General features: G+C 39.0%; 1 protein-coding gene across 1 annotated transcript in view; it reads left to right on the forward strand.

Annotated features, from left to right (window-relative positions):
- Positions 1-13,182, forward strand: part of MNS1 (meiosis specific nuclear structural 1) — a 77,485-nt gene that overhangs the window by 36,376 nt on the left and 27,927 nt on the right. The window contains exon 3 of the mRNA XM_040620608.1: positions 7,085-7,212. Coding sequence (XP_040476542.1) covers positions 7,085-7,212 — 128 coding nt within the window. The remainder of the gene's footprint in view (positions 1-7,084; positions 7,213-13,182) is intronic.

The raw sequence follows: 13,182 nt of genomic DNA on the forward strand, positions 1-13,182 counted from the left end.
TTTTTTTTTTTTTTTAAAGATTTTATTTATTTATTCGACAGAGATAGAGACAGCCAGCGAGAGAGGGAACACAAGCAGGGGGAGTGGGAGAGGAAGAAGCAGGCTCATAGCAGAAGAGCCTGATGTGGGGCTCGATCCTGGATCGCCGGGATCACGCCCTGAGCCGAAGGCAGACGCTTAACCGCTGTGCCACCCAGGCGCCCCTGCTCCTGGTTTCTAATTCATTGATCTCTAATCTTGATCAACTGCTTTCTCCTGTGTGGATTAGACCTATTTTTCTGTTCCAGCTCCAGCTTCTTGAGGTGAGAATATACAAACTGCATTTTAGATTTTTCTATTCTTTTGAGTGAGGCTTGGATGGCTATGTATTTTCCCCTTAGGACTGCCTGTGCATTGTCCCATAGGTTTTGGACCGTTGTGTTTTCATTCTCATTGGTCTCCATAAATTGTTTAAATTGATTTTTGATTTCCTGGTTTATCGAATCATTCTTGAGCTGGATGGTTCTTAGTTTCCAAGTGTTTGAGTTTCTTCCAAATTTTCCCTTGTGATTGAGTTCCAATTTCAAAGCATTGTGGTCTGATAATATGCAGGGAATAATTTCAGTCTTTTGGTATCGGTTGAGACCTGTTTTGTGACCTAGCATATGGTCTATTCTGGAGAATGTTCCATGTGCATTAGAATAGAATGAGTATTCTTTGGTTCTGGGGTGTAGTGTTCTATATATATCTATGAGGTCCATCTAGTCCAGTATGTCATTCAAAGCTCTTGTTTCTTTGTTGATTTTCTGCTTAGGTGATCTGTCTGTTGCTGATAGTGCAGTGTTGAGGTCCCCTACTATTAACGTGTTTTTATATATATGTCTCTTTATTCTGGTTAAGAGTTGGCTTGTGTATCTAGCTGTTCCCCTGTTGGGGGCGTAGATATTTACAATTGTCGTATCCACTTGTTGGATACATCCTTTAAGAATAATATAGTGTCTTTCTGTATCTCTAACTACAGTCTTTAGTTTAAAATCCAATCTGTCTGATAATGAGAATTGCTGCCCCAACTTTCTTTTGAGGTCCATTGGCATGAAAAATGGTTTTCCATCCCTTCACTTTCAGTCTGGATGTATCTTTAGGTTCAAAATGAGTCTCTTGTAGACAGCAAATGGATGTCTTTTTATGCAATTTGCAACCCTGTGGTGTTTTATGGGAGCATTTAGGCCATTCACATTGAGAGTGATTAGAGAATATGATTTTAATGATGTCATGTTGCCTGTAAAGTCTTTGTTTCTATAGATTGTGACTTTCTGTTCTGTATCACTCTTGAGGCCTTTTTACTTTTATAGAACTCCCCTTAATATCTCCTGTAGGGCTGGTTTCGTGGTTATGAAATTGGTCAGTGACTGGCGATTCTGGAAGGTCCTTATCTCTCCATCAATTCTGAATGGCAGCCTTGCTGGTTAAAGGATCCTTGGCTGCATGTTTTTCTCTGAAAGAGCTTTAAAAATGCCCCCCTAACCCTTTTTCTTATTCCAGGTCTGTGTAGACAGGTCTGACGTAATCCTAATATTTTTGCTTTTGTACGTGAGAAATTTCTTTGCCCTGGCCACTTTCAATACTGTATCCTTGGATCCTATATTTGCTAATTGCACTATGATGTGATGTGGCGTAGGTTTGTCGTGGTTAAATTTGGGAGGTTTCCTCTTTCCGTCTTGGACACCAATGTTTGTTTCCCTTGCTAGATTAGGGAAGTTTCAGCTACAATTTGTTCAGATATCTCTTCTAGACCTCTCTCTTTCTCCACCCCCTCAGGGATGCCGATGATTCTGACATTGGAACGTTTCATTGTGCCAGTAATCTCCCGTAACGTACATTCTTGAGATTGGATTTTTTTGAGCCAAGTTTCTGTTTTAGCTTTCTCTTCTACCATCCCATCCTCCAGTTCACTAATTCGTTCTTCTGCCTCATTCACCCTGGCCATCAGATCATCTAGTTTAGACTGCATCTGATTCATAGCATTTTTAATTTCTGCCAGATTCGCTTTCATTTCCGCCCTTAGAGATTCTATATTCTCAATATTTTCGTTAATATTTTTTTCATGTCTACACATCATCTTGACCATTGTTACTCTGAATGCCATTTCTGACAATTTGGTTATATCCATATCCATCAGTTCTGTGGCAGGGGCCACAGACTCATTATCTTTGCTGGGGGGGATTTCTCCTTCTCGTCATTCTGATGAGGAGAGGTTGGGGGGTTGTCCAGAGCCCAAATTATTGACCAGGACGCAGGCAGTGTGCCCTTGTTTTATAGGGATCTTAGGGATGTGGGCTTCTTGATTTTTCAGCCTGCCTTCTGTGTTCTGGGGGAGGGACCTGCCGCGCCGATACTCAGGCAACCCTGTTTGGGTAGAGTCTCCGTGTCCCCTGCGAGGGGGGATGGGGATGGGCACTCTCTGAGCCGGTATTTCCAGGCTTTTGTTCTCTGGCGACTTTCCCTGGCGGTTTGCTGTGCCTCTTCTGAGAGTCAGAGCAGCAGCGGCCGAATTTCAGCCTCTGTCTCAGAACAGAGGGATCGCAGTCCGCTCTCCACTGAGCTCTCCTGGCCTCTTAACTCTGTTTCTGTTGGTGCTGCTCAACCCTGCAGCGTCCCGGGATGTGCGCCCCACACCCGGTGTCCCAGCCCTCACTTCCAGGGCCGGCGCGTCTCTGTCCTTTGTGTTTCTAATGCCGCCAGCCGCCCTGGCGCGAGCTCCCGAGCTCCCGGTCTCAGTCTGGTTCGGGGGCACTCCAGAGCTCCGGTTTTCAGTCTGGTTTTCAGACTTCTCACCCCGTTCCCCGGCTCACGGTCTCAGTTTGATCTCTCATGGGTGCTGGTCCCCGAGTCCGCCTGCTCCCCCGTGCAGGTGGCTACCGCTTCCTCGGCGGCGGAGCGCATCAGCTCCCTCCCCCTTCCGTTTCTCTTCCGATACCTGTGCGGATTCCCGGCTCCCTGCTTCGTACCTCCATACTCAGCGCTGGGGATGTTCATTTGTAGAGATCCAGATGTATCTTCCTGCATCTCAGGCTGATTCCGTGGATGTTCAGGATGGTCTGGTACCTATCCAACTCGACTCAGGGGACCAGCTGAAAAAGGGGACCCCTACTCCTCCGCCATCTTAACTCTGCCTCCTGGTCGATTTCTTTTTAGATTTGCTTATTACAAAATTATTAATTCTCTTTGATATATAGTTCTGTGGATTTTGACAAATGCATAGATTTCAGTTTCCACCATCACAAGTGTCTTGCAAACAATTCTATCACCTCCAAAGTCCCCTCATGCTGCCCCTTTGTAGTCAACCACTCAGCCCTCTCCCCAGCCCCTGGAAACCACTGATTTCTTTTCTGTCCCAATAGGTTTATCTTTTCCATAGTGTCAAATAATTGGAATTATGCAATATGTCAACCTTTTGGGTCCGACTTCTTTCACTTAGCAAACCAAATATAAGATTCCATGTTGTTGCCTGAATTATTCCTTTTGTTGCCGAGTGGTATTGCTGTATTCTAGTATATGGATGTACCACGGTGGTTTATCCATCTGCATGTTGAAAAAAATCTGAGTGGTTTCCAGTTTATGGCAACTATGACTAAAACTGCTATAAGCATTTTATTATAAACTTTTATATGAACATAAATTTTCATTTCTCTTGGATAGATATCTGGGAGTAGGATGGTTGGGTCATATGGTAGGTGTTTGCTTCATTTGATAAGAAACTGCCAAACCATTTTGCAAAGTTGCTGCATTATTTTGCATTTACTTAAGGTAATGTATGAGAATTCCAGTTGCTTTGTGTCATCACTAGTACTTGCAGCTGCTTTTTGTTAATTGAAATTATTATTTAGATAATTATGGATTCATCTGCAGCTGTAAGAAATAATACGGAGACCCAATGTACCCTGTACCTAATTTTTCCTAATGGCACATCTTGTAAAACTACAGTATAATAGCAGATGCAAGATATCAGCAATGATACAACCCACCCACCTTGTTCAGATTTCCCTCTTGAGCTCATTTGTGTGTGTGTGTGTGTGTGTGTTTAGTTCTGTACAGTTAATCACGTGAGGTTTGTATATCCCACACCACAGTCAAGATCCAGGGGAGTTCCTGGACCACAAGGATCCCTCATTTCATCCTTTCATAAACATCACCATCTCTTTCCTGTGTACACCTACCTCATCCCTGACACTGGCAACCACTAACATGTTCTCCATTTCTATAATTTTGTCATTTCAAGAACGTTATCCATACAACTCAACACTAAAAGGCAAAAAATCCTTTAATGGGTAAATGACTTCAATAGCCATTTCTCCAAAGAACACATATGAATGAGCAATAAGCACAAAAAGATGCTCCATATCATTAGTCCGTAGGGAGACGCAAATCGAAATCACAATTAGGTGCCCTTCGGAGCCGTGAAGATTGTTTTTTTTTTTTTTTTTTTTGAGGACACTAAGTGTTGGCAAAGAGGTCAAGAACCTGGAACCCTTGTACATGGTTGGTGGAAATGTAAAATACTGTGGCGGCTGTGGAAAACAGTTGGGCAGTTCCTCAAAAAGTTAAATGTAGTTGCTATATTACCCAGCAGTTCTTCTCCTAAACATAGACCCAAGACAACTGAAACCATGTTCACGCAAGAATTTGTACCTGAATATTCAAAACAACATTATTCATGACAGCCGGAAGTTGGTCGTGAAGCACGACGCGAGTGCCCATCAGCTGATGCTTGGACAGACACGATGTGTTCTGTCTGTACAGTGGAATATCACACGGCCACAAAATGGGATGAATTACTGATACACGCTGCCCCACAGATGAACCTTGAAAACATTACACTACATGTAAGAAGCCAAACGCACAAAGGCCGCATATTGTATGATGTCTTTTAAATGACATGTCTAGAATATAGAGAGAGAAAGTAGAAGAGTGGTTGCCAGGGGCTAGGAGGTAGGTGGAATGGTGAGTGACTGCTAACAGGTATGGAGCTTTTCTGGGGGGTGACGAGACGATGCTGTAATGTTAAAACTTACATCCACACAAAAGCCTGCACATGGGTGTTTATAGCAGCTTTATTCATAATTGCCAGAACTTCTAAGCTACTAAGATGTCCTTCAGCAGATGAATGGATCAACAACCCAGGCTATAGAATATTATTCTGTGCTAAAAGAAATGAACTATCAAGCCATGAAAAGACATGGAGAAACCTTAAATGTGCATTACTAAGTGAAGCCGGCCTGAAAAGGCTTCAGACTGGATGATTCCAACTATACACCATCCTGCAAAAGGCAAAACTGTAGAGATCGTAAAAAGATAGAGGTTGTCAGGGATTGGGGGAGGGAAGGGTGACTAGGCAGAGCGCAGGGGATTTTTAGGGCAAACTACTCTGTATAGGAGCTCTAATGGTAGCTCCGTGCCATTATACGGTTGTCAGAACCCATAGAAAATACATCAGCAAGCTAAACTTAAAGTAAACTATGTACTTTGGGTGATTGTGTCAGTGTAGGTTACTTGATTGTAACAAATGTGCCACTTGGTGGGGGATGTTGCTGGTGAGGTGGGCAGTGCACGTGTGTGGGCAGCGGGTATGTGGGAACTCTGTCATTCTGCTCAGTTTCGCTGTGAGTCCAAAACTGCTCCAAAAAATAGTCTGTTAAAAAAAGTCCCGAAACTAGATAGTGATGATTGTTGCATAACACTGAATGACTGAAAAACCACTGAGTTGTGAACTGTGAAAGGTGAATTTATGCTATGTGAATTAAAGCTCAGTTTTAAAGAACATGTTCCAAGAACATTATATAACTTGGATCAAACAGCCGGTACCCTTTGGGGATTGCATTGTTTCACTCAGCTTAACTCCTAGGAGTTCATCCAGGTGGTTGCTGAGAAGTACTCCTTGGTATGGACGTGCCACGGTCTGTCCGCCAATTCACCTGTTGAAGTCTATGTCTTGTTTTTTTCCAGTATTGGCTGCTTTAAATAAATCTGATGTAAACATTTGGGTACAGGTTTTTAAATAAACGTAAGTTTTCATTTCCCTGGGCTAAATGTGTAAGAGTATAGTGATGGAGTCGTATGGTAATTGCATATTAGCTTTATGACAAACTACCGAGCTGTTCTCCAGAGTGGCGCTGCCATTTTACATTCCCACCCAGCATAGAAATGCAGGTTCTCACCAACACTGGCTTTGCCACTTTTTTTTATTTTAGCCGTTCTAATAGGTTTGTAGTGATCGATCACTATAATTTTAATTTGCATTTCCTGATGGCTAATGATGTCGAACATCTTCTCATGTACTTATTCTTTCTAAATACAGAATTTAGTTAAGTCTCTAGATCTTTCTACCATTTTACAGGAGATACAAAAGAGAAGTTGAATGGTATCCTGGGGGAAACAGTCAGTCAAATTCAGAATGTTTTGGCCCATTCTATGGGTCACATATTCTAATCTCTACAACAAATCAATGGTTTGAGGAAAGAAGTATGTATATGGGAGGATTGTTACAGAATGAATGAAAGAGACATAAGAGAAATAATAGCTGGATGCAACGTGTGGAACTTGTTTGGATTTTGATTTGAAAAAGTAAACAAAAAGTATCTTTGAGACAATTGGGAAAACCTGAAAAAGGACAAGGTATTAGACCTTTCTAAGGAATTACTGTTGTTTAGACATGCTAATGGCATGGTTGTTGTTACATAAGACGAACTTCTTCTCAGGTAGAGATCAATACTGAATTATTTAAATGGTAATGACATATCTAGGATATGTTTAAAATAGTCTAGTAAAAAAGAACAAAGAAAAAAATGAAATTGGAGGGGAAGAATAGAGAAAGAAGATTGGAAAAGTTTTGATAGTTACTGAAAGTGAGTGATGGCTACCTGAGGATATATTTTAATATTGCTCTTCCTATTGATGTTTGAAATTTTCCATGGTAAAATGTTTGGAAAAGTACTTACTGAAATAGTATTTTGTATTTTAAAATAAAACAAATGTTCGTTGCTCTGAAGCCTTGATGAAAAAAAATCTGGAGGACAAATAACTGAAGTTACTTTTTAAAAAAATTTAGGCAGAAGAAAACAGAAGATTGAGGCAACTCCAGCTTGAACAAGAAGAAAAATTGGCTATGGAACTGGCAAAACTAAAACATGAAAGTCTAAAGGATGAAAAGATGAGGCAACAAGTAAGAGAAAACAGGTATCTTGGTTTTTATAAATTTCGTTTATTTTGTCTTTGCCGTTAAACTTTTCTGTAATGCTTAGCGCCTGAGAGCGACATTTCTGTATATCATTGCACTTAGTTAACATTTTGTCTGGAAATACTTACTGCTTTAAATGCTATATATATTCATTTGAGAAAAGAAGTCATATTCAAAGAAGTAAAGTGTTTAAGGTGAAAATAAATAGCAATTTCTTCTCTTTTCATCCAAATGTAGTTTTTTAAATGACCTAAAAAATAGACTCATGAGGGGCACCTGAGTGGCTCAGTCATCTAAGTGTCTGACTTTGGCTCAGGTCAGGATCTCGGGGTCTTGGGATACAGCCCCACATTGGGCTCCCTGCTCAGCAGGAGTCTTCTTATCTGTCTGCCTCTTCCCCCACCCATGTGCTCTCTCTTTCAAATAAGTAAATAAAACCTTAAAAAAACAATGGATGCATGAATCCTACTCTTAAGTGAAACCTTAGGGGATACATAATTTAATTTTATACCCTGACATAAGTTTCCTATAGTATTTCTGGAAAGTGGCTGGTCAGCTGTGGTTCAACACCTCTAGTGATTCGATAGGAACTTCTTTTTTCATTCAGCCCTAACTTTGAATAATCTTTTTTCCCCGTATTGTTTCAAAATTAATTTCCCTGTAACCTTTGTGTATTTACCTCAGTTCTGCTATCTTATGAAAAACATATTTCGTTCTTATTTAGGCTCTCCAGTCATATTTATGAATCCCCTAAACGTTTTCTTCTATAAGTTAAATATCCTTCATTTGTTCCATATATAATACGATTTCAAGCTTCTTCACCATCCTGGTTTTCTTCTGTAGCTGTAATTTACCTAATTGTTGTTCCTTACTAAAATATTGCCCTCATAATTATGTGTAATGCTCCAGGGTACTGCTTAATACCCCTAGCTGTGGGACCGTTAACCACATTGTTCTAGAATATGTTTCTTAATGTTGCTTAAGATGGAATTACTTTTTAGGAGGAGCCATGCCACACTGCTGATTAAAACTCGGCTAACTCAATGCCCATCCTATACTTACATAGTTGAATTTATTAGAAATTTACTTTGATAGTTATTACATATTATCTTAACTGAGCTGGACTTCTGTAGGATATTATATGACCTATAGGTGAGCTTCAGGGATTTTGAGCTTCATTTAATTATATTTATATGTTTGACAAAGGTACCCATTGTATTTTTATGGGTCTATAACTTTTGTCAAATTCTTTAAGGGATTACTAATGCTTAAAGATTTAAAATTGCCACTAATGTCTTCACATTCTAGTTGCAAACTGTCTTTGGACATTAATTCTGCAATCATTGTTAGCTCTCCCTCATGGGTTTATGGTATCTGAAGATGAAATAACTATTTCATCATGTATTTGTCTGATTCACTGATCTAAGAATTAAACAGAGGAACTTTCCATTTCTAGCAATTTTTTGATAAGGTGATTCAAGTAAAATGTTCCCTCGGAGAACAGAGTATCTGGAGAAAGTATAAAAGTAAGATCTGGGAGAGGAAGGAAACCAGGATGGGGAGCTTGGCATTTGTAGCTACATTTCTCCTGGAGGTTCTGCTGATTCTTAGGCTTAAGAACTGAAGCAGAGCTTAGCCAGTAAGCATGCCTCAAGGTATTCAACATCATTTTACAAGTTTTATGCTGAAGATTTGTGCGCTTTCGTGTGTGTTTTACTTCACTAATACAGAAGTCAATTAGATTTTATTAGAAACAGATGAAGAGATCACGTGCAAGCAGGTTAGTGGAAAATATCCAGAATAAAGTACAGAGAGACAAAAGGATAGAAAAATACAAAAGAAAACTTAAAAGAGGTAAGGGATACGATGGAAAGTTCTAACAGATATATAATTTTAGTTCCGGTAGTAGAAATAACAGAGGATGATGCATTAGCAGTATTTGAAAAGATACTGGCCAAGAATTTCCAAACATGATAAAAGACATAAAGCCAAGGTTAGAACACTTCAAATGATGAAAACTATACCTATACTCATCCCAGTCAAACTTTTGAAAGTCAACAAGAAAGAAAACCATGAAAATCACAAAAGCAGCCCCACAAAAGACTTATTACCTTCAAAGAAGCAGCAATAAGTAGGACTGGATTTTGAAAGGCAACAATGAAAATGAGAAGACCATGGATTTAAAGGGCCGAAAGAAAATAATGGCCCATCTAGAATTCTATACTTCGTGAAAATTTTCTTCAAACTTAAGGCAAAAGTCATTCACTTGAGTACTTTTTCAAATAGAGTATGCTGTTTTTCAGCAGTGTTAAAACTAAGTTTTTCACTTTGTGCATAAAGCCATGGTAGAATTTTGACGGATGCAGAAATGAACCATTATTCTGATCAGTGTTTTCATCTGCTAATTGGCAGGTCTAAATTCAAGGAAATGTTTGCTGTGTTTACTCAAAATATATCTCAAGTTATTAAAAATCATCTATAGTAAGATTAGTCTATTTAAATTTAAAAGAAATGAATTTTTAAAACCCAGGGTGAATTTTGAAAGCTCATTGAAATTTGTTTTGAAAATAACTGAGTTTGAAAGTCATGAGATGTTTTGTTATTTGATTTTTGAACACATGATTTTTTTTAACCCAAGAAAAAAAATTTTTTAAGATTTTATTTGACAGAGAGAGACAGCAAGAGAGGGAACACAAGCAGGCAGAGTGGGAGAGGGAGAAGCAGGCTTCCCGTCGAGCAGGGAGCCTGATGTGGGGCTCGATCCCAAGATGACCTGAGCTGAAGGCAGATGCTTAACGACTGAGCCACCCAGGTGCCCCATAACCCAAGAAAATATTTAAAAGACAGTTTATCACTGCTTTTAATTTGAGATGGGACAGTTACTCCCTATTTTTAGAAGTCCTTTTTTTAATTGTAGCATGAATCAATTAATAATTATATGGATGATTAATAATTTTAATTATTTAAAAGCATGATTATATAATTATACAGTTTATAATTACATAATTAGCAACTATACATTTATTACAGTTAACACATAATTTTATGAAAGCAAAAACTATCTCATATAATTTGTATTTGAGTTAAGCAAAAACTAGCTCAAAGAGGAGATAAGAGATAGTCTTCCCTTATTAAATACATAACCAGTTCCTTGCTGATGCCAGTACAATTACAACAATCAAAGGTTTATAGCAACCAAGAGAATGCTGAATCAAGAAAAGGGCAACTTAAAAATGGTAGCAAAGCTTGTGGTGTTTTTTTACTTGTCCTTGCTCCATCCCCTCCCAGCTCTGAGGCAGTTTTGAAGGCAGTAGTAGCCCATATTGTGAGTATCTGTCCCTGGTTCTGGAGAGAGCAGAGCAGATCTTATTGGAAAATTATTGTGTATGTATGTTTTAACCTACTTGGGAGCCACCTGAAGGATTGACACAAGATGCTCATCTCTGTTTCACATAACTCCTAACCTACCCAGGCCAGAAAAGCATATGCTAACTCTGATAAGAATTTAATATCCAGAATATATAAGGGATTCCTACAGTTAAATAACAAAAGACAACCCAATTCAAAAATAGGCCAAGTACTTAGAGATTTCTCCGAAGAAGATAGACAGGGGGCAAGAAGCACATGAGAAAAAATATTAGTCATTAGGGAAACTGCTAGGATAGCTAGAATAAAAATAATGGAAAATAAATGTTAGTGATCATGTGAACAAATTGGAACCCTTGGACATTGCTGGTAGGAATGTAAAATGGTGCAAGCACTGGGAAAACAGTTCAACGATTCTCAAAAAGTTAAATATACAGTTACCATTTGATCTAGTAATTCCACCCCTTGGTAGATACCCACAAGGATTAAAAACTGAGACTTAATCAGATGTTTGTACACTAGTGTTTAATGCAGCATTACTCATTATTCGTAATAGCCAAAAGGTGGAAACAGTCCAAATGTCCATCATCAGATGAACAGATAGACTTTGGTATACATATGCAGTGGAATATCATTCAGTCATGAAAAGGAATGAAGTTCTGATACATGCTGCAGTGTCACTGAACCTTGAAAGCAATATGTTAAGGAAGTAAGCCAGACACAAGAGGATAAATACTGTATAATTCTACTTATGTGAAATAACTAGTATAGGTAAATTTATAGAGACAAGTAGTTAGAGGTTACCAGGGGTTAGGGAAAGAGAGGAATGGGAGTTATTCCTTAAGTGAGTGCATCATTTCTGTTTAGAATGATGAAAAATTTCTGGAAATGGTGATAGATGGTTGTAGAACATTGTGAATGTAATTAACACCACTGAATTATATACCTAAAATAGTTAAAAATGGCAATTTTTTTATGTGTTTTACCACAAAAAGTTACAGGATTAAAAAAACCCCAAACTTACAGGGTTTAGCTAAAGCTGTTAAGAGTAATTTATAATCTGCAATGATTATTAGAAACAAAGGCTCCATCTGGAATTATTAGAAAATGAACAGCAAATTTCCATCTGGATGATAACAAAAAGAAGGTAGAAGAACAATAAGAACAGAAATACATTAGAATGTGAGCGTAAAGTAGAATCAGGCCAAGAACTGTGCCTTTAAAAAGGCTGCTAAAATTGACAACCCCGATAAGAATGATAAAGTGTAAGAGAGAATGCATGAATAACCAATTTTTTAAAATTTATTTTTATTTTATTAATTTTTATTATGTTAGTCACCATTCAGTACATCCTTAGTTTTTGATGTAGTGATCCAGGATTCATTATTTGTGTATAATACCCAGTGCTCCTTGCAATACATGCCCTCTTTAATACACATCACCAGCCCATCCCAGTCCCCCACCCGCCTCCCCTCTGAAGCCCTCAGTTTGTTTCCCAGAGTCCATAGCCTCTCATGGTTCATTCCTCCTTCTGTTTATCCCCCCCTTCATTCTTCCCTTCCTTCTCCTACCAATCTTCCTGCTATTTCTTATGTTCCATAAATGAGTGAAACCATATGATAATTGTCTTTCTGTGCTTGACGTATTTCACTTAGCATAATCTCCTCCAGTCCCGTCCATGTTGCTGCAAATGTTGTGTAATCGTTCTTTCTAATGGCTGAGGAATATTCCATTGTATATATGGACCACATCTTCTTAATCCATTCGTCTGTTGAAGGGCATCTCGGCTCGTTCCATGATTTAGCTATTGTGGACATTGCTGCTATGAACATTGGGGTGCATATGGCCCTTCTCTTCACTACGTCTGTATCTTTGGGGTAAATACCCAGTAGTGCAATGGCTGGGTCATAGGGTAGCTCAATTTTTAACTTTTTAAGGGACCTCCACACTGTTTTCCAAAGTGGCTGTACCGACTTGCATTCCCACCAACAGTGTAAGAGGGTTTGCCTTTCTCCACATCCTCTCCAACATTTGTTGTTTCTTGCCTTGTCCATTTTTGCCATTCTAACTGGCGTAAGGTGGTATCTCAGTGTGGTTTTGATTTGAATTTCCGTGATGGCTAATGATTTTGAACATTTTTTCATGTGTCTGTTAGCCATTTGTATGTCTTCATTGGAAAAGTATCTGTTCATATCTTCTGCCCATCTTTTGATTTGATTATTTCTCATGTATTGAGTTTGAGAAGTTCTTTGTAGATCTTGGATACCAGTCTTTTATCTGTAGTGTCATTTGCAAATATCTTCTCCCATTCCGTGGGCTGCCTCTTAGTTTTTTTGACTGTTTCCTTGGCTGTGCAGAAGCTTTTTATCTTGGTGAAGTCCCCCAAGTTCATTTTTTCTTTTGTTTCTCTTGCCTTTGGAGATGTGTCATGAAAAAAGTTGCTGTGGCCGATGTCAAAGAGGTTGCAGCCTATGTTCTCCTCTCTGATTTTGATGGATTCCTATCTCACATGGAGGTCTTTCATCCATTTGGAGTTTATCTTTGTGCATGGTGTGAGAGAGTGGTCAAGTTTCATTCTTTTGCATGTAGCTGTCCAATTTTCC

This window comes from Ursus maritimus, unplaced genomic scaffold, assembly GCF_017311325.1.
Source record: "Ursus maritimus isolate PB19 unplaced genomic scaffold, ASM1731132v1 scaffold_35, whole genome shotgun sequence".
Taxonomy (NCBI): domain Eukaryota; kingdom Metazoa; phylum Chordata; class Mammalia; order Carnivora; family Ursidae; genus Ursus; species Ursus maritimus.